A 24129-nucleotide genomic window follows, 5' to 3' on the forward strand; every position below is an offset into this window, starting at 1 on the left:
AGAACTAGGAGACCAAAGCTTAGCATACTGGAACTACTTATAGAAGGTCTATACATGGGCCATTGTCTCTCCAAGTTACTCCCATTTTATGATATTTTGTATCATCTCTTCATGATTCAGTTCTTCTGGCAGCAGGTCTTTGGCAGTTCTCATTCATTCACTTATTCATTCAGTAAATATTTATTGAGCCCTTCCTATGTATCAGGCATTGTACTAAAAGTTTTTTAAACAAAGGGACAACATCAGAGGTTCTCTGCTCATGTACCAAACCCCTTTACAAATGAAAAAAACATTTTTTTTCTCAGCCCATGCAAATATAAATGCAATGACAATCATATTCCCAAAGGATCATACATTCCAATGGGAGAGAAAATGTACATAGAGGAGCTCTTACTATGGAGGGGAACTTTGGTCTGGAAAGGTACAAGGGTGATAAATTGGCCCATGAGATTGACATAGCCCTTTTAAGAACAATGGCAGTATTGATTTGACTTGCAAGTGAATTATATTTTAGTGGTGGTAGAGCTATGCAAAGTCATCAGTCAAACTCTCTCCTCCAGAATCATTGCTGTTCAGTGGCAAGACATAAGTAGGTTACAAACATACCTGATAAGTGGCAGAGTCAGGATGTTCTTGGCTGCTCTTTGGGTTATTTTCTCCTTAAGTGCTACCTCTATGACAGAGTCTAAATGGAGTGGTTCCTATTTTATCTGCAATTCCAATGGATGCTATTTAAAAAAAGCCTGGCAGATATGTTCCATTTTGTATCTAAATGTTGACATCTAGCTTCATGTGCAAATTCTCTTGGGACAGTCATGGTCTTTCACCATACTTTTGGCAATCTTATTTTCCTTCTCATTGATTTCATTCTTTTTTGAGGAAATATTTCTCACCCTTTTCCATAGCCTTTCATTAATAAACTTGCATTTTTAATTGGTTTTACCATGGACTTCCATTCCTCATGAGACCAAGATCAGATGTTTGCTTATTGAGACAGTTATCACAATTGCATAATAATAATATTTGCAAAGTACTTTGTGTACCTTACAACATTGTATAAATGTTGGTTGTTATCATTTGGTTAACATTATATCTGGACCATAATAGGTAATAATAAATACTTATTGATCTTTTTTTAACATTATATCCATTCCCAAATATATGTTCTTTCCCCTACCCCGAGAAGCATCCCATGTGGCAAAGATACTCACTCACACACACAGACACACACACACATTCTTCATCTAAACCAATCAATCCATTGATAGCATATTTGATATTATATTCCCCTCTTCCCTCACCTCTGAAAAAAACCACATTTTTCTCTATTCTTAACTGGGACCAGACTGGATCAATATAATTACATAGTGTTCCCCTTCCCATTCCTTTTGTGTGTTTCCAGTTAATATACAAAATATCTATAATAACCCAGCAGGGAGGATGCCATTTTTAAGCTTGCTATGGATACCTGGATGCCTTGTCACAGCTTAGAGCCCATCTTAAATATCTTTTTCATCCACCTTGGTGCCAGGCAAAATAGTTTATAGTTTCACAGGTAATGTATGGATACTTGTTGAGTGAATGCCCCTCCCCCCCCCTTCAAATTACTGAGAATGGACTTTTAAGTGGTAAGATTGTGAGTATCTTGTGACTCCTAATATATCTCTTTCCAGGTGAGGCCTACCTAAGGCTGAGCAAACTTCCAGAGGCAGAACATTGGTATGTGGAATCCTTGAGATCCAAGACTGACCACATCCCTGCTCATCTCACCTATGGGAAACTCTTGGCTTTAACAGTAAGTATCCAGCATCCTCATTAGGCAGACACTGGGGCTCTCAGCATGAGCCTATGTTGAGAAATCCAGAATGACCTTCCCACTTCTTCTCTGGTCTGGGTACTTATCGGTCTAGAATACCATTGTGAGTGTTGGCAGATTTTTTCATTACATGGGCCTTACAGGATGGGCCTAGTCTCTACCATAACCACAGCTGTTTTATAGATACACACCATGAGTTACAAAAGGGACCCAGCGTGAGTGCATAAATGGTTCAGAGCAAAATGAAATTACCCCAGAATGGGTTTGGGGACAGTGGGGTGGGATTGTAGATTTAAAGCATTTTTTTTATTGTCTGTCAGCACACTGAAGGGATTTTTACCCTTGAAAAAGCTCACTGGTGTGAGGAAAAGAGTCTGGCTTATGTACTGAATACATTGAGTAACCTTAGCAGTAGCATTTACATAAAGATGAAATTTTAAAGGCAAGCATTACCTGAAACATCATAGAATATTGTGTGAGCTTTGCATATATTTTTTTCTTATGCCGTGTCATCTTCTAAATTAATTATTATCTCTTTTGGTCTGGTCTGCAGTGAATCCTTGCTATTCAACAATTTAAACTAGCAGATATTAATGAAGTACCTACTGTGTACAAGGTATTTAGGATGTGAAAGATGAACCCTAATGAATGATAATTATACATCATTTTAAGATTTGCAGAGCATTAGGGGAGAGCTTTTGTGAAAGAGGAGAGACATGAGCTGAGCCTTTAAGGAGGATAACTATCTCAACATCCATAGATGAATCCCTGTTGGTTCTAGCTGCTATCTTTTGAGGGAGAAGGGGAATTTTTATGGAGACTGAGATATACGGGAACTATGCAAAGCACTTTATAAATATTATTTCATTTGATCCTCACAACAACTCTGTGAGGTACTATTATCCCCATTTTACAGTTAAGGAAACTGAGTCAAATAGAGGTTAAGTGATTGTGATAGTAATGGAATATAAAGATCCCCCTGTATTGGCTTGGTTTTCAAATTGATTGTGTTAAAACCCAGAGTTTGTTAATCCCACATGTGGGATGGACTTGTTGATGTGAAAAGAAAGTCCTGAACTGGGAGGCGCTGGTGAGGTAGATTTGGAGAGACACAGAGAGAGGCAGAAGAACTTTTTGGAAGCAGCACCATCGGGGAGGCAGAGAGAGAGACTGAGAGGATTGCTGAGGGCCACTTTGAATTGCCCTAGACTTTTGAGACCTGCCCCCGGAGCTGCCAAGGACTGAGGAGACATGGCTGTTTTGCTGGTACTTTGTCTGTCGGTTTTAATGTTGTTTTGCCAGATTTGTCCACTGGTGAAAGACAGTCCTGTTGTTGAAGAAATTCTGGAACCTGGCTGTTGGTTAAGAGCTACTGAGACTGTCCTGCAGACAGAGAGTGAATACTGTCCACTGGTGAAGGACAGTGCTGTTGTTGCAGGGGTCTGGGAACCTTTCTGTTGGTTCAGAGCTTCTGAGACTGTCCTGCAGACAGAGAGTGAATACTGTCCACTGGTGAAGGACAGTGCTGTTGTTGCAGGGGTCTGGGAACCTTTCTGTTGGTTCAGAAGCCCTGAAGAAGGATTTTCTTGTTGTATGTTTACAGAAATCCTGGGAGAGGGTTTTGCTAATGTTTTCAGGGGTCCTAGGACTGTTCTGCAGACAGAGGATGAATTAATGAAGAGACTGGCAATGTATCTTGTGGCTTTGCTAAGCCTTGTCTCCCCAGGAACAAAGATTGCTGAGAACTTGCCTCTTTCAAGATGAAGAAAAGACCTCCATTTGGGTATTAAGTGCTGTGCTTAAACTTGATGTAACTCTGGGGTAGATTCAATTGTGATCCAGGGGTGGGGAACTTTTGACCTTTTTGTGTTCTATGATTGAACAAATGAATGTACTTTACTTATGATTGGAAACTAATCTCCATTTGAGAAGAGGGGCTTTGTGATGGACTAGATGAAGGTACAGCCTAGGGGTGGAGTAGTATTTAGAAGAGGGACTTTGTAATTGATTGAATGAATGTAAGGTCCTGGGGTGGGGTAGTACTTGGAGATTATGTAATCACACTTAGTAAATGCTGTATTTTGAATGATGTCATATTTTGATCTTCTCTGTTCTTAATTTGTCACTGAATAAAATGGAGAGCACCTATGCTGGTATTTTAAACCTTGGGAAGTTTCCTTTCCTTGGCATTACATTACAGTGATTTGCCCAGGGTAACACAACTAGTACGTTTGAGGTTAGATTTAAACTCATGTTCCTTATTCCATGCCCAGCCTTCTACCCACTGCACCTAGCTACCTCATTGCCCTTACATCACTTCTTCAAATTACCTGCTATGATCTTATGACACCTGTGAATATTTGGGGTCATTTCAGACTCTGTAACAATTACTCATTTGTGTAGTATTTTGCTTATAGATGTTTTGTAACCAACAAAATACATAAGCAAATATATTTGTTTCAAATCTTGAGGCTAAGTATGTTACTGTTTTGCCTTTCAGACTACCAAAGATTTTGTATAGTTTCACCCTTCACAAAAGTATTATATTATTGTTATTAATTATTATGCCTTGTGAAATTCCCAGTGAGTTCAGTTTTATAAGGATGACTAAGACAGCTTCAGATCTGAAAACAAGTCCATGGGAGGCTTGCCAGTGCTACTCCATTGTGGAAATGTTTTTAAGTCAAACATTGATTAAAGTGGAATTTTTACTTTTCAATTGGATTGATAAAGTGCTGTCTGCAAATCTCTCTCAAATGGTATATTGTAGGTTTTCAAATTCATTTTTTTGTGATCCCTAGATAACAAAAAATGTTATCTTGAGAAGATAAATCGAGAGCATTCACACACACACATAATTTGCAAAATACCTCAACTTTGACAAATACTCTGGACCCAGGATTCCCAAGAGTCCTTATTTCTCTTCTTGAGGCTTTTTATTTTATGTTTCCTGCATCTAAGACATAATTTGGAAAGACTGCTTTTTTCTTTCCTTTTTTTTTTTTCAGGAGGAATTCTTTATGAGACTCAGAAGCTTTATTTTACTGGAACATATGTAGGGGAAGGAAGGGCTTTGCATATTACAATCCAAATTTTAATTTTTCCCCCCAATGCTACTTAAGGACTCTTTTTAATTTCCAAGTTGCTGATTAGATGAAATATAAACCCTGTTATGGGATAGTTTAGATTCACAGCGTGAAAATCCCATAGCCATCTTTAACAGATTTCTTTCTAAATTATGGGAATTGGCAAATTCTTTGATCCCCAAGGACTGCCTTCATCTCATTTTGGATTTCTTGACTTGATAGTATGCCACTGATTCAGCATGGGATTGGCAAAGTGAAAAATGCCACATATTTTGACTTCCTAATACTTTAAATGTAAAACAGTGTAAAAACAATTGGTTATTTGCCTCAGCAGAAGGTACAATTTTAGTTGGAGTGGAGACTGATGTTTTTAATTCTGGTAGTGCTTACTTTTTCATTAAGGAAAAGAGAAATAACTATATGGAGGAGTGACTGAAACTATGTTAACTTATTCTGAGAACAATTACCTCAATTCAGGATATCATGTCAGAATTATATTTTAAAATCAAATTAAAATGAAACATAATGTTAGAACTGAAATGGACCTTAGAGTGCATATAATCAGTTGCTGGAAGAGTAAATTGAGGTCCAGAGTGAATACCAGACTTGCTCAGGGTCATCAAGGTGGCAACAGATGCAGGGCTGGAAACTGAATGGCCCTATTTCTAATGCAAAAATTCATCATTTTAAATAAGTCCAATTTGAGAAATGATGCTTTCATATAAAATACATTTATTTTCATTGCCTTTAGTTTATTGATTAATCCTGAACTCATTTAATGGAAGTAAGCTGAATATATTTTTATTTTAATATATTTAACAATTTTAAAAAATGTTGATTTTACCTAAAAGATTTATCTCAATTAAAATCCTTATGACATTTTTTAAAAGTTCTTTCTTATTCCTGCCCGTTTCCAAAATATCATAGAGCCTCTGTTTTTGTCAAGGAGGTGTGATGTGGGGATTTCTATGCCTAGAGTACATGTAAAATAATTGTAATGACTCAACACTATGGAAACCAATTTATGTATAAAATTTATATTGGGAAAGGTTATAGCCATAAAGCTCTGTCCAATTGTATTTTCATTTTGATATATTATATAGTCCCATTGGGTAGGTTTATGCCCCAGGGTTTGTTTTCATCTTTGAATACAGTTATACCTGAAGCTGTAAGCGAACCTCCATTCTGATAGGAAGGCCAATGAAAGCACTAACCTTGACTGGAGTTTTAATTTCTCTACCAAAAGCTATGGTTTTCTTTTTGTGAACTTTGTTACTAAGGTTGGTGCCAAAAATTCAGAATAGGGCATATATTGCTAGGGGAGGTAGAGATGGAGGAACAGAGGATACATCTTCCATTTTATGAGAAAGGGAAAAAGAATAAGCATTTATTAAATATGCAAGACACTGTGCTAAGAACTTTTGTAGTTATTTTCTTATTCAATGCTCTCAACAACCCTCCAGAGGAGGCGGTATTATTAATCCTATTTTACAATTGAGGAAACGGAGGTAAACAGAGGTTATGTGACTTGCCCAGGATCACACAGACACTAAGTATCTGAAGCTGCATTTGAACTCTTAGCTTTCTGACTCCAGGGACAGTACCACTAGTTGCCTTTGTGATGCATGAGTGATTTCATAATTTTTCCTAACACCAACAAATTATCATTTTTCACATGTTCCCTTCACCATTAAAAAATCATATTATATTCTTTATCATAGTCAATTAATTTAGACTATTTTTAAAAACATTTTTTCAGGCCAATTTAATTACTGCTGACTTAAATTGCTTGTAAAGGTTCTATTTGCCTCCTAGCTTGTTTACAGAATTTGATATATTAAGAAAAGGGAGATGAATGTCTAACAGTGATTCTTGTTACAGAAAAAAACCCAATAACTTTATTTTGACTAATAAACGGGAGCATTTATCCAGTCTTCTTTTTTTATTGTGCCAAGCACTGTGCTAGTTCTAAAAAAATATGAAGACAAAAAGAAACCTGTTCCAGGCTTCAAGAGAGCTTATATGCCTCTGGGGAAATAATAGAAAGACATAAATAACAACAAAATATATGCAAAGTCCAAGCAAAGTAATTTCTAAGAAAGAAGGTACTAGCACCTGGTGGAAAAGAATAATTCGCTGTAGTAGATGACACTGAATTTAGTTTGGTAAGAAGCCAGGGAATCTATGAGACAAAGACAAGGAGGGATTGAATTCCAGGCACAGGTACAGGACATAGAATTTTGTGAACCAGGAACAGCACACAGTCTGATTTGTCTAGATTATGGATGACGTAAAGGAAAGCATGATGTAGTAAGCCTGGAAAGGTAGAATTGGAGTCATGTGGTGAAAATCTTTAGATACGAAGAAGAAGGGTTTGCTTTTTATCTAGAGGAAAATAGGAGCCCTTAAAAATCCTTGAACAGGGAATGAAATGGTCAAGCCTGTGCTTTATGAATATATCTTCATTTCCATAAAATTTTTAATAATATTTTATTTCCCCCCAAGTGTATGTAAAAACAAATTTAAACATTTTTTTAGCGTTTTGAATTCCAAATTCTATCCCTCCCTCCCTCCCTTCCCTACCCCCTCCCTGAGACAGTAAACAACCTGATATAGATTATACATGTACAATCATGCAAAACATTTCCATTTTGTCATTTTTTTTTTTTGGAATGGGGAAGGCAAGGAAGTTGGGGTTAAGTGACTTGCCTAAGATGACATAGCTAGTAAGTGTCAGGTGTCTGAGGCCAGATTTGAACTCGGTCCTCCTGACTCCAGGGCCAGTGAACCTCCTAGCTGCCCCCAATTTTAGTCATTTTTTGCTAGAAAACTTGGGAAAAATAAAGAAGAGAAAGGAAACAGGGAGGGAAGAAACAAGGAAGCAACAAAGGAAATATGGTAGGAACGAAGGAAAGAAGGGAAAACTTTGTATGCTTCAGTCTGTATTCAGATATAAATTCTTTCTTTGGAAGTGGATAGCATTTTTCATCATAAGTACTTTGGGATTGTCTTGGATCATTATATTGCTGAGAATAGCTAAGTCATTCTTTGTTCTTCCTCATTGCAGTATTGCTGTTACTGCTGGTTCTGCTCTTTGTATCAGTTGATGTAAGTCTTTCTAGGTTTTCCTGAAATCATCCTGTTCATCATTTCTTATAGCACAATAATAGGAATACAATTTTAGATGCTCTGTGGAGAAGAGATTGGAGAAAGGAGACTTGAAGCAGCAAAGAGATCCTTGTGTTTAGAACAAATAAAAATTAAAGACCTAGGAATGTTTATCCCAGAGAATAAAAGACTTAGAGGAGGGCACAATAACAGTTTTCAAGTATTTGAAAGATTGTCATGTGGAGGGAAAAAAAAAGTGTGTGTGTATGTGGGGGAGGCATTAGACTTCTTTTGTTTTGCTTCCCAGGGGCTGAACCAAGGTAACAGTGAGGGGAGGGGGGGAGTTGCAGAGTTAAATCAACATCAGAGGGGAAAATCAAAACTTTTTCTCATATTGAGAGCAATCCAAAAGAGAAATGGATTGTCTCTGAAGATGGCATATTTCCTTTCTGTGGAGCTCTTCTTGAAAAGTTTAGATGACTACATCTTGTAGAGGGATTTTTTTTTTCATATATAGGTTAGATACAGGTTTTATATATAGGTTGATAAGGTCTCTTGAAATTTCGAAATTCTGAAATTCTGGGACTTCTGGCTTGTATTTCTATTATTTTGTTTTGTTGGAGTTGAAATCTGACCATGAAATCATGATGCTTTTTAAAATAAAAACTCTAAGTAGCTATTTCAAGAGATCAATATACCCGTAGCATAGACTATCCCTCGGTAGGCATCCTTCAAAATTGGCCCCTTCAGATAAGTAGATTATCTCCACTGGGTTACTAAACTATGAAACTGAGTCCAAAATGGTTCAGAGGTGACTTAACTCCCTTTGGTATTCATGAATTGTGTCCATGAACCTTATAGATTACCCTCAAAATAACCTGATTTGGGAATGGCCTCATTGACCTAGTGATTCTTGGGATTGGATTGAGATGGTGGCTGGGCAGTCCTAACCATACTTTTGAACCTATTGGTGCTGGTCACACTATCAATATTATCCAACTAATCTACTAAATTGGTGCCCTCTATTATTATCTTTTCTTACTTATCTTCTTCCTATTACTAATAGCCACCCTGGTCTATCACAAATCTCTTGCTTTGATAAGTGAGAAGTTAGATAAGATTACTTCCAAGGTCCTTCCAAGATAAGACTTTATAATATGTGATTCAGTGAATAGACTTCAAAATTGAGTTCAAAATGATGTTAATTTGTTTAAATTTGGGAGGTGCATTTTTATAATGCATAAGATGTACCAAAGCATGAAGATATTTTTTAATATACTTAAACTTTTAAAATATATATTCATATTTTTTGCTTAGGTGCTTTCTTTGACAATGAATCAGGTAAAGAAAAACTTAAAAGGTTTTTTGTCTAGTATAAAAAGGCACCCTTTTCTAAATAGCCAACGCAGGTAGAATGAGGCAAACAAATTTTAAAAAGAGAGAAAGCCAGCCTCAAACACTTAACGCAAAAACTAGCCATGTGACCTTGGGCAAGTCACTTAACCCTAACTGCCCCTCCAAAAAAGCAAAAAAAAAAAAAAAAGAGAGAGAAAGCAAGAACTGTTTTCTCTTACAATGTAGGAGGCACGAATAGTTCTCATAGGAAATATGCTTGAAAAAAATTTTTTAATTCAGCCACCTGTTTGGATTTAGTTAGTTTGGTGTGATTTTCAGCAGTGAAATTTTGACAAGAAGCCACAAATCCCACAGGATACCACCATTTGCATTTCTGCAGCCCTATGGATGGGTTTAAAGATTTATTCACCCACAAACATTTTCATAACTTGCTTTCCCCTCCCCACTGCCCCCAAATTTCCATCATCTTTCTTTATATTCCCAGTGGTGCATCTGGTGCACAGAATTCCCCAGCAGTGTGAGAGCCAAAGCTGTAGGGCACAGAATTAGAGAATCTCAAAAGTATAAAGAATTTTAGAGGCCATTTAATCTCACCCATACCTGAACAAGAGCTTTCTTCATAATACACATCTGCCAATATACAATGACCATCTGGCCTTTGATTGAAGACTTCAAGAGAAGAAGAAATCACTATCTCCCAGGGCAACCTATTTCACATTTGACTGGTTCAGATTTTCATTAAGATCCTTGCTTTCCTTAAATCTTATTCGTTCTAGGCCTAACACTTTTTTTTTGCATCCTCTGCAGTGAATGGACCTAACTCTCATAATCATTCTATTATTCCTTAACATAAATATATATATGAACCAATTCTTCTTTACCCTTACAAGAACCTTACAAAACTCTCTTGTCCATCCCTTATTTATCTTCTTCCTCCTTCTTTTTCATGTTTCTTTTTAAATTTAGCTTATAATTTAAATTGATGTTTAGATTTTTGTTTTAAAGTATTGCTAAGTATGTGAATATATACACATACACACTTTGTTCCATGCATACATCAGCCTTGCTGACATTTTTAAATACACACACAATATTCTATTGAATATAATTAAGTTTTTTACATATAAGGTTTTTTTTATAATAAAAGGTGATGCAAACAGTTCTGAAATGATTAATGCCTAGCTTATGTAAGTATTCAGATTAGAGAAGGGACAGAGCAAATGTCTAATTTTTCAGGAATTCAAATAGCTGTGGTTGCATTCACTGGAAAACAGCCAGTTGACTTGTATTTAAATTTGTAGTGTTATATCTGTCTCTTTGCTGTTGTTCAGAAAAGATGATTTTGTAGCATTATTTTGGTCTAATATGCTCTCTTTAAACTTCAGAATATCCAGATCTAGGAAAAAGTCCTTTAGAAATAGGCCTAGGTGAAAGTGACATCCACATTTACCTTCCTCCATTAGTAAAACATTGGGCTGGGGCCAGAGCACCTGAGCACCAGGCTTGTCTCGGAAATTTATTTCTCCCTCACAGAGGAAGGCATAATTCTTGTAAAAGCTTTTCAAATTGCAGGTCTCTCATTTCTAAGATATAATTGAGGCTGTTTGTCAAAAGTGGCAGGACCAGGTGTAGCCTTGAGCATATACTGTAATTCAGTTTGCATTGTATGAACAATACTTTTGGGCAGAAGACAATATCACAAAAGAGAATTCCCACCTACATAGATCACTTTAGTCTGGTTTGACATTTGACATGAGGTATTTGGCTAAAGCCAGGCAACAACCATTTCATCAGGCTACTTGCTATAATGTCACATAATAGAGGACATGTAAGCATGACCATTGATTATAATAACCAGAATTTTATGAGTAGGGCTTAAACATATTTTACGGAATAGAGCCCATTCAGTTTTCCCTTTCACAGGTTAGAACAACGTGCCCTACAAAGAGGACAAAGGTATATTTGAAGCAGACTTTATTCACTTTGAGTAGAAAAAATACTGACTAGGTTATATTTCTATCATGATATTTTCTGGCATATTTTAAGAAGGTACTTACAAAAGTTGCAGGGAACCAAGTTAAGGCCTCTTGCTTTGATTTCTGTGGGTAGAGATGATAAGATTATAGATATAGAGCTACAAAGGTCCTCAGAGAGGATCTTGTCCCACCCCCTCATTTTATAGATGGGGAAATTGAGGCCCATGGAGATTATGTGACATGCCCAAGGTCACACAGGTGCAGAAGTAGAGTTTGAACCAACAGCCTCTGTTTCCAGAGACAAGGCTTCTCCTGGACCATAGATTCAGCCTCTTTTTGAAAGAATAACCCTTTCTGAAACTTGGGAGAATAGAGCCAATCTGCAGAACCCTGTTTCAATTCAATGTAAATGAAGGGGAGTCACTCTTACCCTTTTCCCCATCCTTCTAAGTAAAACCATAGAGATTTTCTTCTTTAAGTTTCTGATACTCTAGGCTCAAGTATGAAAGTCAATGAAATGGACTCAGTCTGAAAAAGTTTGCATAAATCAATTTACAAACACTTTTTAATTGTTTGCTATATATTAGGTACTGTACTAAGTGATAAGGATACAAAAATAAAACACATAAACAAAGTTGTCTCACACATGAAGAAATGGGAGTTGCCTCTGTGGTGTGAGGTTTGAAAGATGCTGTGAAAGCCTGCCCCCCAACCTCAGATTCTACGAATGCCTAACATTCTCTCCCTAATGATTTGTTCCTTTCGATTATTTATGACCTTCTCTCAATGGAAGCAAACACATTGATCAGAAGGGTGCATAGATTTCCCTGCCTGCCTGCTTCTTCTTCAAGGAGCTTGTGAGATAGATTTCATTTCCACTAACCTCTAACTGAAATTTAGCATTTTTCCAATTATTTAAAAATATTATTTTGAGAAGCAATTCATAGGCATCATGAGACTGCTAAAAGAGTCTATGATACAAATTTTTTTCTTAACTTTTTCTGAAGAACCCTTGACCTATATTTCCTGAATGTTCAAATCTCTCATACAAAACAGTTTAGTTTCCCTTAGGGTTATCTTTTTATTAATGCATTTTATTTTTTATTTTGCTTTTTGGAGGGCAATTGGGGCTAAGTGACTTGCCCAAGGTCACACAGCTAGTTTTTGTGTTAAGTGTCTGAGGCTGGATTTGAACTCAGGTCCTCCTGACTCCATGGCCAGTGCTCTATTCACTGCGCCACCTAGCAGCCCCATAGGGTTGTTTATCTTAAAAAAAAAATCTGAATTGAAAGGATTTGATGGGACAATCTCCACTTGCCTTTTAGTCTCTAAATATCAATAGTAGAAAGTAATTCTGTTTTCCCATTAGCTATTTTCAAGCACAGTTTTTGAAGAGCACATTAACTACTATATACTCTACAATGAAAAAAATATATTTTTATCACTTCCCCACAAATGCATTATAATCACAGAGGGCATGGTGTTATGTTTGATGTTTCTAACTCTTGAAATAATGATGATTATTTGAATATTAAATTACTTCAACTCATTTTGTTCCGTGCCTATGTATAGAACTCTGTTTTTTTTATGCTTTAGATGAAATTATACTTCAGAGGAGAGATACTATAGAAGTAGTAAATTACAGAGTAGTAAAACAATCCATTATTTTTTTTACCTTTAATTAGATTTTAATATGTAAGTGATTGTAAAATTATAGGGCCTTGCAGATTGATGTAGATAATGGTGGTAATTTCATTACTAAAAAAAATTAAACCTGCCTATGGCATCGATGTAACTTTCATGAATGTAGTACTTCCTTCAAAAAAACTTATAGTCTGTTTGGTCAAGGAATGGATAAGGAAAAATTATAGATTATATAAGATCACATTATACCCAATCTAATATTCTTAGTTATTCAATATATTCATTCCTTCTATTCACAGTCAGGTTATTTCAAAGATACAATATTCTCTGCCCTGAAGTTTTTTACTTGCTTAATATTTTTCAATTTCCACCCTATTAACTCAATCCTCAGTAATTCCCACCATCAGGCTTCTTTACCCTTGCTCCTGGAAGGTAGAGGAAATCACAAAATCGTGAGAAGGTAGTATACCAAGATTTATATTTTCTGACTCAAGCTGTCATTGATAGGTAGAGTAGTTGATAACATGCTAGACTTCTTTTACATGTAATTGGGGGGAAATGAAATACCAAAAAATAAGTAAAAAAAAAGAATGCTGTACTTCAAGTCAAGATGTTCTGAATTCGATTTATGCTTCAGGCACTATGTGCCCTTGGCAAAGGAGGTTAACTTCTCTCATCCACAGTTCCCTCAACTATAAAATGAGGATCTATAAAATAATAAATTTGCATTTGTATTATATCTATAAAATGAGGATCTATAAAAATAATAACATCTTCCTTATAGGTTGTTGTTGGGATCAACAGAAAGTTTTATTAGTCTTCAAACGCAGTATGAGACAGTAGCATGATATAAATTCAAAACGCTAAAAAAAATTGTAAAATGCATTAATAAGAGTATAGCATTCTTTCCTCCCTTCTTTGCATAGGTGGGGTATATAATATATATGTATATGTATACGGATATATACATATTTTTATATATACTACAGGTATAGGAATTGCATATGTGAACAATGGATTGGTGGTGGCAGAGATATACTGAGAAATGAAGGTAATGTGAAAACAAAGATACATATGCATACACATGAGTATATATTATTATATCATTTTATATTATCTTATGTTAATTATATTATGATACATAACGTCCAAAACAAGAGAGGTAATAGTCCTTCTGTATCTTCCTTGGTAAAAATGCAACTAAAATATTTGTTTTTGATTCTGTATGCCATATTTCAAAATAGAAATATACAAACTGAACTGTGTGCAGAAGTGATCAAGAATGTTACTAAGTCTGGTGCTTCTGTCTTTTGAAATGTGGCTAAATGAATAAGGGACCATTCATCTGGAGGAGAAAAACCTTAGGAAAATAGGAGGGCTGTCTTCAAGTACTTGAATGATTGTTATGTGATCAAGGGAAAGTTTAGATTTACTTTGCTGGATCCCAGAGGGCAAGCCTGTAATGGAAGCCATGGGAGGAAGCTGCAAAAATGCAGACATTGCTTGCCATAAATTAAAATGTCTTAATACTTTAAGGTGTTCAAAAGTGTAATGAGTTGTTACAGTTAGTTGTGAGATTTTGTCACTAGAGAACTTCTGGTTCCAGCTGGATAGCTTAACAGTTTTGAGGTATTGTTTTGGGGACTCCTATTCAGAAACAGATTTTCCTAGATTACCTCAGAGTTCCTTTTCAACTCTGATATTATTGTGATTCCATGAATAGCAGTTATACCTGTTGATACTGTTGAAAGAGACAAATATAAATAATGATAGTTGCTTTCCTCATGGATAGTGAATTCCAGTAATATTCATTTCCATTAATTTTTCCCCATCCAACTAATGTGTTGTAACCACTCATAGTAACATAAAAAGGCAAAAATATAGCATGGTAATTACTGGAGGGCAGTACTAAGTACCATGAGAACTCTGAGGAGGGAAGTAACATTTTTTAATAGGGAAAGTAAGGTAGCCTTGAAGGATGAGGTAGCATTTCAAATGGGTCTTAAAGGATAGCAAGGATTATAGTAGGTGGAGATGATGGAGTGGGGAAGGTCATTCCAACATTAGGAAAAGGACTGAAGAATAAGAAAGAGTTTTAAGTAGAATAATAATCAATAATGATCAAATATAAGAATAATAATCAAATATAAGAATAATCAAAATGACAGATCATTCAAGGTCAAAAGCGAATCTTCTATGAAGGTGATAAAGAAAAAGAAAATAGGAAAATATTAAGGTTGGTTGAAGTAGAGAAGAAAGAATTATAGAACTAAAGCTAGAAAGGGCATCAGAAGCCATCTTTTCTAATAACCTTATTTTGCAGGTAAGAAAACTAAGAACTATGGAAGTTAATAACTTGCTCATGATTACAGAGGCAATAAGTATGAAAGGTCTGAATTAAGCTCAGGTCCTCTCACTCCAAAGTGAATGTCCTTTCCAGCCAGGTGGCATAGTGGATGGAGTATTAGACATGGAGTCTGGAATACTTAAATTCAAATCTGGTATCATTTCACTTACTAGCTGTGTGCCCCTGGGCAAATCATTTAATCTCTTATCTTCTTTTCATCTCTTAAAATGGGGGGGTAATAATAGTGCCTATGGGAGAATCAAATAAAATAATAATTGTAAAGCACTTTGCAAACATGAAGTACTATAGAAATGCTACTCATCATCATCATCATCATCATCATTATTGTACATATAGTTTTCAGTTTCTTGGTAAAAAATGGGGTCACTGAAATGAGGTATTATTTCATAGAAGAAAATTTTGGAAAGTCACAGAAAGGTAAAAACATTAATGTGGGTTATAAAAACAGCCTTCTTTATGAAACCCTTTGGCTTCTTGCCCTGGGCTGAAATTAGAAACTGTACGTTAGAATGTAAAAGAAAATGTACGTTATTATTCAATTAATAGATGAAAAAGTATAGTTTGGAAATCACCATGTACCAAGCAATATACTACTCACTGGGTATACAAATATAATCAAACAATAAGGGAAAGGAAGGGAAGGGAACAAACTATGACCAATTGCCTAGTACCAATTGCTTTATAAAAATCATCATTTGATCCCCAGAGAACAGTCCTTGTTCTCAGGAAGCTTACAGTCTAAAGGAGGTTAATAACAACAACAAAGGAGAAATTTCTAGGAAGAGTGGAGTGAGGAGGAGGGGGTGCAGATATTCCATCGTGGTTTGGAAAGAGCCAGAAAGTGGCATGGTGGTTGGGCTCCAAGCAAAGTAAACATTATAGCACATGAATGAGGAGAATTACATTAACAGAGCCCAAGGTCCAAGGGTCAGGAGTGTGAGTTCTAGTGGGTAAGCTGAGAATGACCAAAGTGAAATGGAATAGTTGAAAATGGAAAGAAAAAGTCAGAAAAACACCAAAATTCAATGTATCTTTTTCTTTCTTTGGCAGAAGGGTAGAAAATGAGTCTCTGGTGACCTGTTGTTCACTGATAGTCATGGCAGCATTTCGACTGTCATTCAATTCAAAGGAAACTTTGAGAACTACATAAGGAGCTGATAAATTTGTATTAGGTTGACAGGGGTAATGGAGCACAGATAATAACTCACACTTCACTTCATTAAATATAATAATATCTATTGTGAGGTAGTTAGGAACAAAACTACCTGGTATGGGAATTAACTGAATATATGTGCATTTTACCTGAGGGATTAGCTCTGAATGGAAGTGTTTGATTTTGGCTGAGACATTAGCATGCAGTGTTTTTCGTGAAGGGTGAAGGTATTTTATACATTTCAAACTAAAGATTTAAGAAAAGGCTATCAAATAGTGAATAGAGATGCAGCAATTAAGTGACAGAGTGTATAGAGTACCAGGCCTGGAGTCAAGACTTATCTTCCTGAGTTCAAATCAGGCCTCAGAACCTTAATAACTGTGTTATCCTGGGCAAATCATTTAACCCTATTTGCCTCAGTTTCTTCATCTGTAAAGTGAGCTGGAGAAGAAAGTGGCAAACCACTCCAGCACTCAGTCATTCAGTTATGTCCAATTTTGTGTGACCTCATGGACCATACATAGCATACTAGACCCCTCTGTCCTCCACTATTTCTTGAAGTCTGTCCAAGCTTATGTTCATTGCTTTCATAACAATATCTTTCCATCTCATCTTCTGCCATCTTCTTCTTCTTTTGCTTTCCATCCTTCCTACCATTGGGTCTTTTCAAGGAATCCCATCTTCTCATTAAGTGGCCAAAGTCTTTGAATTTCAACTTCAGTATTTGTCCTTCCAATGACTAGCCTGAATTAATTTCTTTAAGTATTGACTGATTTCATCTCCTTGCTGTCGAAAGAATTCTTGGAAGTTGCAGGACCTTCTAGATCCTTCTAGGCCTTCTAGATCCTGGATTTAACCCCATCTTAACCTTCTGGTTGGATTCTATGCTAACACCTCTCTCATTGGTGCTGATCTGAGAAACTAGTAGAGAGACCAATGGCAACTGGACACCAAACCTGCTCTTAACACTATTCTAGCAACATCAGTTCTCTTATTGGGTTTATGTGACTCATGCACCCCTCTCTTTCCCTAGAAAGTGGTTAACTAAGATCAAGCCAATATTGAGAAAATATTTTAAAATTAAGAATCCACGTTAAAAGAACTGTCTTATCTCCCCTGAAAACCTTCATCACTTCCAGTGATACATAATGGTGGAACCTGGAGCCATGAAAGATTTGAAAAAAAAAAACTCCACTTAGAATAGGGTAAGCTTTTTTATTTCTTTTCGTTTTTTCATTTAACATTGAACAAAACATATATGTCAGCTATGTATGAGATACTGCAATAGTATCTGTCCCCAAAGTGCCTACATTCTACAGATTATATTACTGTACCTTTTTCATGTAATGGTAACTGAGAGTTATTTTTGATTTTGTAGAAACATGATGTCATTACTATGCTGTTGTTTTTCCTAAGCATTATATATACACACATACAACTACGCATTTACACACAATCTTTGATTTGTTTCGAGACACACTGAAACATAATTTTCTATCTCACTATCATCAGATTTGTATCAATTTGAGGCATGATAAATACTCAGTCTGTACTTGGCAGGTCATATCAGTGATCTGGTGAAAAGAAATCCCATGTGGAAACCCCAGCATGTCAGGAAAGAGGAGAAAATATTTAAATTCCCTTTTCCCATTTTAACAATCTTCTCGATGATCATGAAAAATTCCCAAGTTTCTTTTCACTGATTTCAGTTAAAACTCTAGTTTGATCACCAAAGTTCTTCTCCTCTTTCCTCCTCCTATAAAATTTACCATCTCCAGATGTTCTGATTTCTTTGAAACAATATGAAAACTTCAGAGCAAGTGACTAGTAGGATAAAAATGATTGCATAATTATAGGTCCTATGGCTCTCCATATAGATATATTAAAATAATCCTGTAAAATATTTTTACTTGATAGATTCATGTTGATAAATCTCATACACATTAAAGTTTATATATAATTCGCTTATGTAAATATTGATAAGAACACTTCAATTAGTACTATATTCTTGTAAACAAAATATTGTTGGATTCTGATTTTTAAAGAAACTGTCTAAGGGGAAGGGCATAAACTTCTTTATAAAATGCTTTACAAATCCATTTAAAAAACAAAACAAAACACAAATTGCCTTACTATTCCTTTAAAAAATACCTGCCATACGCGTTTATATGTTTGAATAAAAGGTTTGTTAAGACTGGGGATATCAGTTCAGCATGTAGGATTAATTCAGTGTACATTACTTAGATCTCTCAACTAAGCCTGACAACCCCATTGTCAACTAAGCATTGAAATGCCAAGACAGCATTTTAGGAAGTTGATTTTTAAGGCGTCCTCTTTGGTTACCATGAACATATTCTTGCTGAGGTCAAGCAATCTTCTGCGAAATTAGCTCTGAGTTGCACTAGTAATAAATTGTTTATCTGGAACCCAAGATGTTGAAACTTTCTGTTCTCCATAACCAGGGAGTTCTTAAATATTTTATTTCTTCCTTAAAAAATGCAAACACAACATATTTTCCTACAAAATAACACATTTTCTGTTAGTATTGGAGACACAGTGTGTTTGTTTTATATCATGGTGGTACCAAGGCATGTGTGTGTGTATGAACTGCACACTTGACTGTTTAAAACTGTGAAGCAACTTCTGCAATATGCTTGAAATATGCATTTTTATATACAGTCACTATAATGGTAAGGTGCCAAGATATGCCCTTTTTTCTCAGTATATAATTTTTCCTCTCCTTTTTTTTATAAGGGTCCCGTAACCTTATGGACCCTACCCAAGAATCACGTTTATCTCTAGAAGAGAAAGTGGAGGAGTTTTGCCTATCCTCTCTGTTTGTTATAGCCTTTCCTTTTTATGTTTCGGGAAATCAGTATTCACAGGATGGGACTGAAAAAAAAATATCTGCCCCTTGACAGAAGATAGAAATTTGATAAGTTTAATTGCAAAATGCCCTGATTCTGACAAGTACTTGCATCTTGAACTGGTTGCCACCAAATCATCATTTGCAAACTACAGGCCTATTTGTTGATGTTAACACCAAACAAATTACACAGTAGAGAAATTTTTTCCATGTCTGCAATAAAGACTTCTTCAAACTGTTAGACTTGCTATTTTTTTTTAATTTGGATCTAACTAGAGATAGCTCAGTGCAGTGGCTCTTTGCTTTTGTTGTAAAGAAAATTCTTTAAAAAAAAACTCTAGAATAATATTATTTTAAAACATAAATGTCTAATGAAATAGAAAACATACTATATTTTAAAAGCTATAATCAGGGCAAAGTAAAGGTAATCTCAGAGGGAAGATATTACCAATTGGAGGGACTGTTAAAGGTGATATATAATTATTTCTTGTTTTTTAATTTATGGGTGATATAGTTCATATGCTTATAGAAGTGAAGTATATAAAGTATAAACTTTCTGTCTCTCTCATACATATATATGTATAGATGTATGTGTGTGTATCTATTTCTAGAGATATTTTAAAACAAACCCTTCCTTCTCTTTCCCCTCACTTTTAAACTGAGCATATACAGTTAGTGATTGTTTTAATTTTGTAAATACAGGTACCTGTATATATTATGAACAGTGAAGACCTCTTAAATCAGATGCAGGAAATATGTTATGAAATGACAAACAAAATGTCAAGAAAAGGTATTTTAGGTGATCAGAGAATATTAGTTAAAATTTAATTATCCCTGACAAATCTGTGGGCTTATAGCCCTCCTAGTTGTGAAGGATCATATTTTTGTTCTACCGTCTGTACTAATTTCTTCGGAAGAAAGAAGAAGCAAGGAGACATATTGCACCAAAAGTGATGACTTTTACAGTATGACAACACTGCCAGGATTGCTGCAAGGTTTATATCAGCTTTTTTCATCTACTTGGCAATGGAAATATTTTATTGCAAAGATAGACTTGAAATTGATAATAATATTGAATGATATGGGTCAGTTAGGTGGCACAGTGAATAGGGCATTGGCCCTTGAGTAAGGAAGACCTGGGTTCAAATCCAACCTCAGACACTTGCTATTTAACTAGCTGTGTGACCTTGGGCAAGTCACTTAACTCCAATTGCCTTGCCTTCCCCCTAAAAAAAAAAGATTGAATGATGCTATAGTAAGGTCTAGAATTTTCCTTTGTTTGCAAATATTGGGTAGAAGACAGCATGGAACAGTAGACAGAACACGGAACCCAAGTCCAAATACCAGTTCTGACACTTCATATCCTTGTGACCTTGGACAAGTCAATTAACCTCTGTGGGCTTCCATTTCTTTATCTGTGAGATAAGAGAACCATACCATGATCTCTAAGGTCCCTTCTTGTTCTAAAGCCTATGATCCAATGATATACCAGTTCAATTTGGTCAATTCAACAGGCATTTATTAGGCACTTGCTAAAGCTTACTAAAGACCTAAGCTCTGAGGATACAAAAGAGACATAAAGACAGTACCTCCCCTCAAGGAGCATATACTGTAACTGGGAAGACAATATACAGACAACTGTGTACATCTAAGATATATTCTGGGTAAAGCAAAGGGAATCTCAGGGGAAAGTTACTAGCAGCTGGGGACATGGAAAAGTGGGATATAATTACTAATTGATTTTTACTTATAGGTGATATACTTCATGTTTACGTATGAATATAAAGTATAAACCTTATAATCTTCTCTCTCTCCCTCCCCCTCCCTCTCCCCTCTCTGTCTCTACACTTTTCCCCCTCTCTCCCACTTCATACACATACACACACGTACACATGTATGTGTGTATATCTATATTTAGAGATGTGTCTATTGGTAGAGATTAGCTTTGTTAGAGATCTATTTGGAGACATATGCACCATGTCTACTATCCTATGCGCCATGATGAGAATACAAAGATAAATACAACAAACAGAACAGTTCCTGCCCTCAAGAAGCTTGTTTCTAATCAGATTCTTCCAAAAAAAAGTTCATTATCTTTCTTTTCTCTTCAAAGTCCATTTTCTTTCTTTTGATATTATTATTTTTGTTTGGGGCATCCCCATTTACTCAATCTCCTATGCTCAGAACTTTGGTCATCTTCATCCCAATATTCAGTCTTTTACCAAATTTTGCTTGCACCAAAGTTGATTATTCCATATGTGAAAAGAAGAAAGGATATTTGTGGGCGGAGTCAAGATGGCAGAGTAGAAATAGGACTTCCACAGGGTCCGGCTTCCACCTCCCCCAATTTATGTAAAAGGGGACTCTGAACAAACTTTGGAGCTACAGAGCCCACAAAATGACACAGAGAAGCTAACTTCCTGCTGAGGCCAGCCCGGCCAGGAATCCGCCAGCTCAGCCAGGAATCCGCCAGCTCAGCCCTCTAGGAGCGAGCCCAGCCCTGCTGGAGCCAGAGGCTATAGCCCCAGGGCAGGCCTGATCAACTACCAGCTGGAGGGACTTCAGATCACCAGCAGCTGTGGCGGTTTCCAGAATTATCAACATATACAGGTGAAGGACAAAGTGAGAGGTCAGTACAGTGTGGATTTTGGGATTCAGGAGTTGGGAGTGCAGTTGGCCTTTGCACCTGGGGGTGAGAAGCCGCTGAGATGCCAATGCCAAGCAGCCATGTGGCAGCTTCAGCTCCTGCTAATCTCTCTTGCTTTAACCTGCTTGGATCTGGATTGTGGTCTAGGGTGCAGATCCTGGGGTGTGTGACTAGCTAGCCAGAGCATGTGGAGGCTTCAGAGAGGGCACACAACTGATACCTTTGGCAGCTGAGAAAACCCCAGCATTTGGGATGAAAGCTCCCCTGTCTGGAGGCAGAGTCCTACTGTGGCAAAAAGCCCAGGGGTCAAGTTATTGAGTGCCAGACATGAGCAGGCAAAGGAAGCAAAATCAACAGAGCAACCCAACTTTACACCCCTATCTTGGCAACAAAAAGGATCATAGCATGGGACAGGAAGAAGACAGTGAAGTCAGAACTCCTGCACCAAAATCTTCCAAGAAAAATGCTAGCTGGTTACAGGCCATAGAGGACCTTAAGAAGCAAATAAGAGAAGTGGAGGAAAAATTGTGAAAAGAAATGATAACGATGCAAGAAAATTATGAAATGAGAGTCAACAGCCTGACTGAGGAAAATCACACCTTAAAAAATACACTGTCAAATGGCAAAAGAGGTTCAAAAAGGCAATGAGAAGAAAAATGCCTTAAAAATCTGAATTTTCCAGATGGAAAAAGAATCTCAAAAGCTCAATGAGGAGAATCATTCTTTCAGAATTAGATTGGAGCAAATGGAAGCTAGTGACTTTATGAGAAATCAAGATGCTGTTAAACAGATCCAAACAAATGAAAGAATAGAAGGCAATGTGAAATACCTCATGGAAAAAACCACTGACCTGGAAAATAGATCCAGGAGAGATAATTTAAAAATTATTGAACTACCTGAAAGCCATGATCAAAGAAAGAACCTAGAAATCATCCTCCAAGAAATTCTCAAGGAAAACGGCCCTGATGTTTTAGAACCTGAGGGAAAAATAGAGGTTGAAAGAATCCACTGATCACATCCCGAGAAAGATTCTAAAAGGAAAACTCCTAGGAATATTATAGCCAGGTTCTGAAATTCCCAGATCAAGGAGAGAATATTACAAGGAGCGAGGAAGAAATAATTTGAATATTGTGGAAACACAATCAGGATAACCCAGGATCTGGCAGCTTCTACACTGAGGGCTCAAAGGGCTTAGAATATCATATTCTGGAGATCAAAGGAGCTGGGATTAAAACAAAGAATCACCTACCCAGCAAAACTGAGTATCATGTTTCAGTGGAATAGAGGACCTTCAGGTATTCTTGATGAAAAACTAGAGTTGAAAAGAAAATTTGACATTCAGATACAAGAAGCAAGAGAAGCATGAGAAGGTAAACAGGGAAAAGAAATCATAAGGAACTTATCAAAGTTGAATTATTTACATTTCTACATGGACAAACAAAAGTTGTAACTGATGAAACTTTTCTCAGTATGAAAATAGTTGAAGGGAATAGAACATATCTATATCTATATCTGCATGTTTATATAGGAGGGTATATGGGCGTATGAATACATATGTGAAATGTACATGCATGTTTAGTATACATAGATAGAGGGCACAGGACCAATTTAACAGGAAGGGATGATACTTAAAAGGTGAAATTAGGAGGTGAGAGAGGAATATAATGAGAGGAGATGGGGAGAGACAGAATGGGGTAAACTATCTCATATAGAAGAGGCAAGGGGAAATGGTTACAATGGAGGGGAAGAACAGGAAGGCAAAAAGGAATGGGTCAACCTTATTCTCATTGAATTTGGCTCAGGCAGTGAATGACATGTACACTAAATAGGGTATTTCACCCTACAAGAGAGTAGGGGGGAAGGGGATGAGAGGGAGGATGATGGAAGAGAGGACAGGCTGGGGGGGGGAGGGAAGTTGGAAGCACCCACTTTTGAAAAGGGACAGTATCAAAGTAGAGAATAGGACAAGTGGGGGGTGGGATAGGAGGGAGGGAAATATAGTTAGTCTTTTATAATATATCTACTATGGTAATGTTTTGCATAACTACACATGTATAACCTATACTGAATTGCTTATCTTCCCAGTAAGGGTGGGTGACAAGGGAGGAA

At 36.4% G+C, this 24129-nt stretch overlaps 1 protein-coding gene across 4 annotated transcripts in view; it reads left to right on the forward strand.

Annotated features, from left to right (window-relative positions):
- TMTC2 (transmembrane O-mannosyltransferase targeting cadherins 2) overlaps window positions 1-24129 on the forward strand; it is a 570414-nt gene that overhangs the window by 389027 nt on the left and 157258 nt on the right. For all 4 annotated transcript variants that reach the window (XM_069095098.1, XM_069095096.1, XM_069095099.1 and 1 more), the window contains one exon: window positions 1674-1795. In XM_069095098.1, coding sequence (XP_068951199.1) covers window positions 1674-1795 — 122 coding nt within the window. The remainder of the gene's footprint in view (window positions 1-1673; window positions 1796-24129) is intronic.

The sequence above is a fragment of the Petaurus breviceps genome, unplaced genomic scaffold, assembly GCF_028583685.1.
Source record: "Petaurus breviceps papuanus isolate PSGF00001 unplaced genomic scaffold, PetGlider_PUasm1.0 225, whole genome shotgun sequence".
NCBI lineage: Eukaryota > Metazoa > Chordata > Mammalia > Diprotodontia > Petauridae > Petaurus > Petaurus breviceps.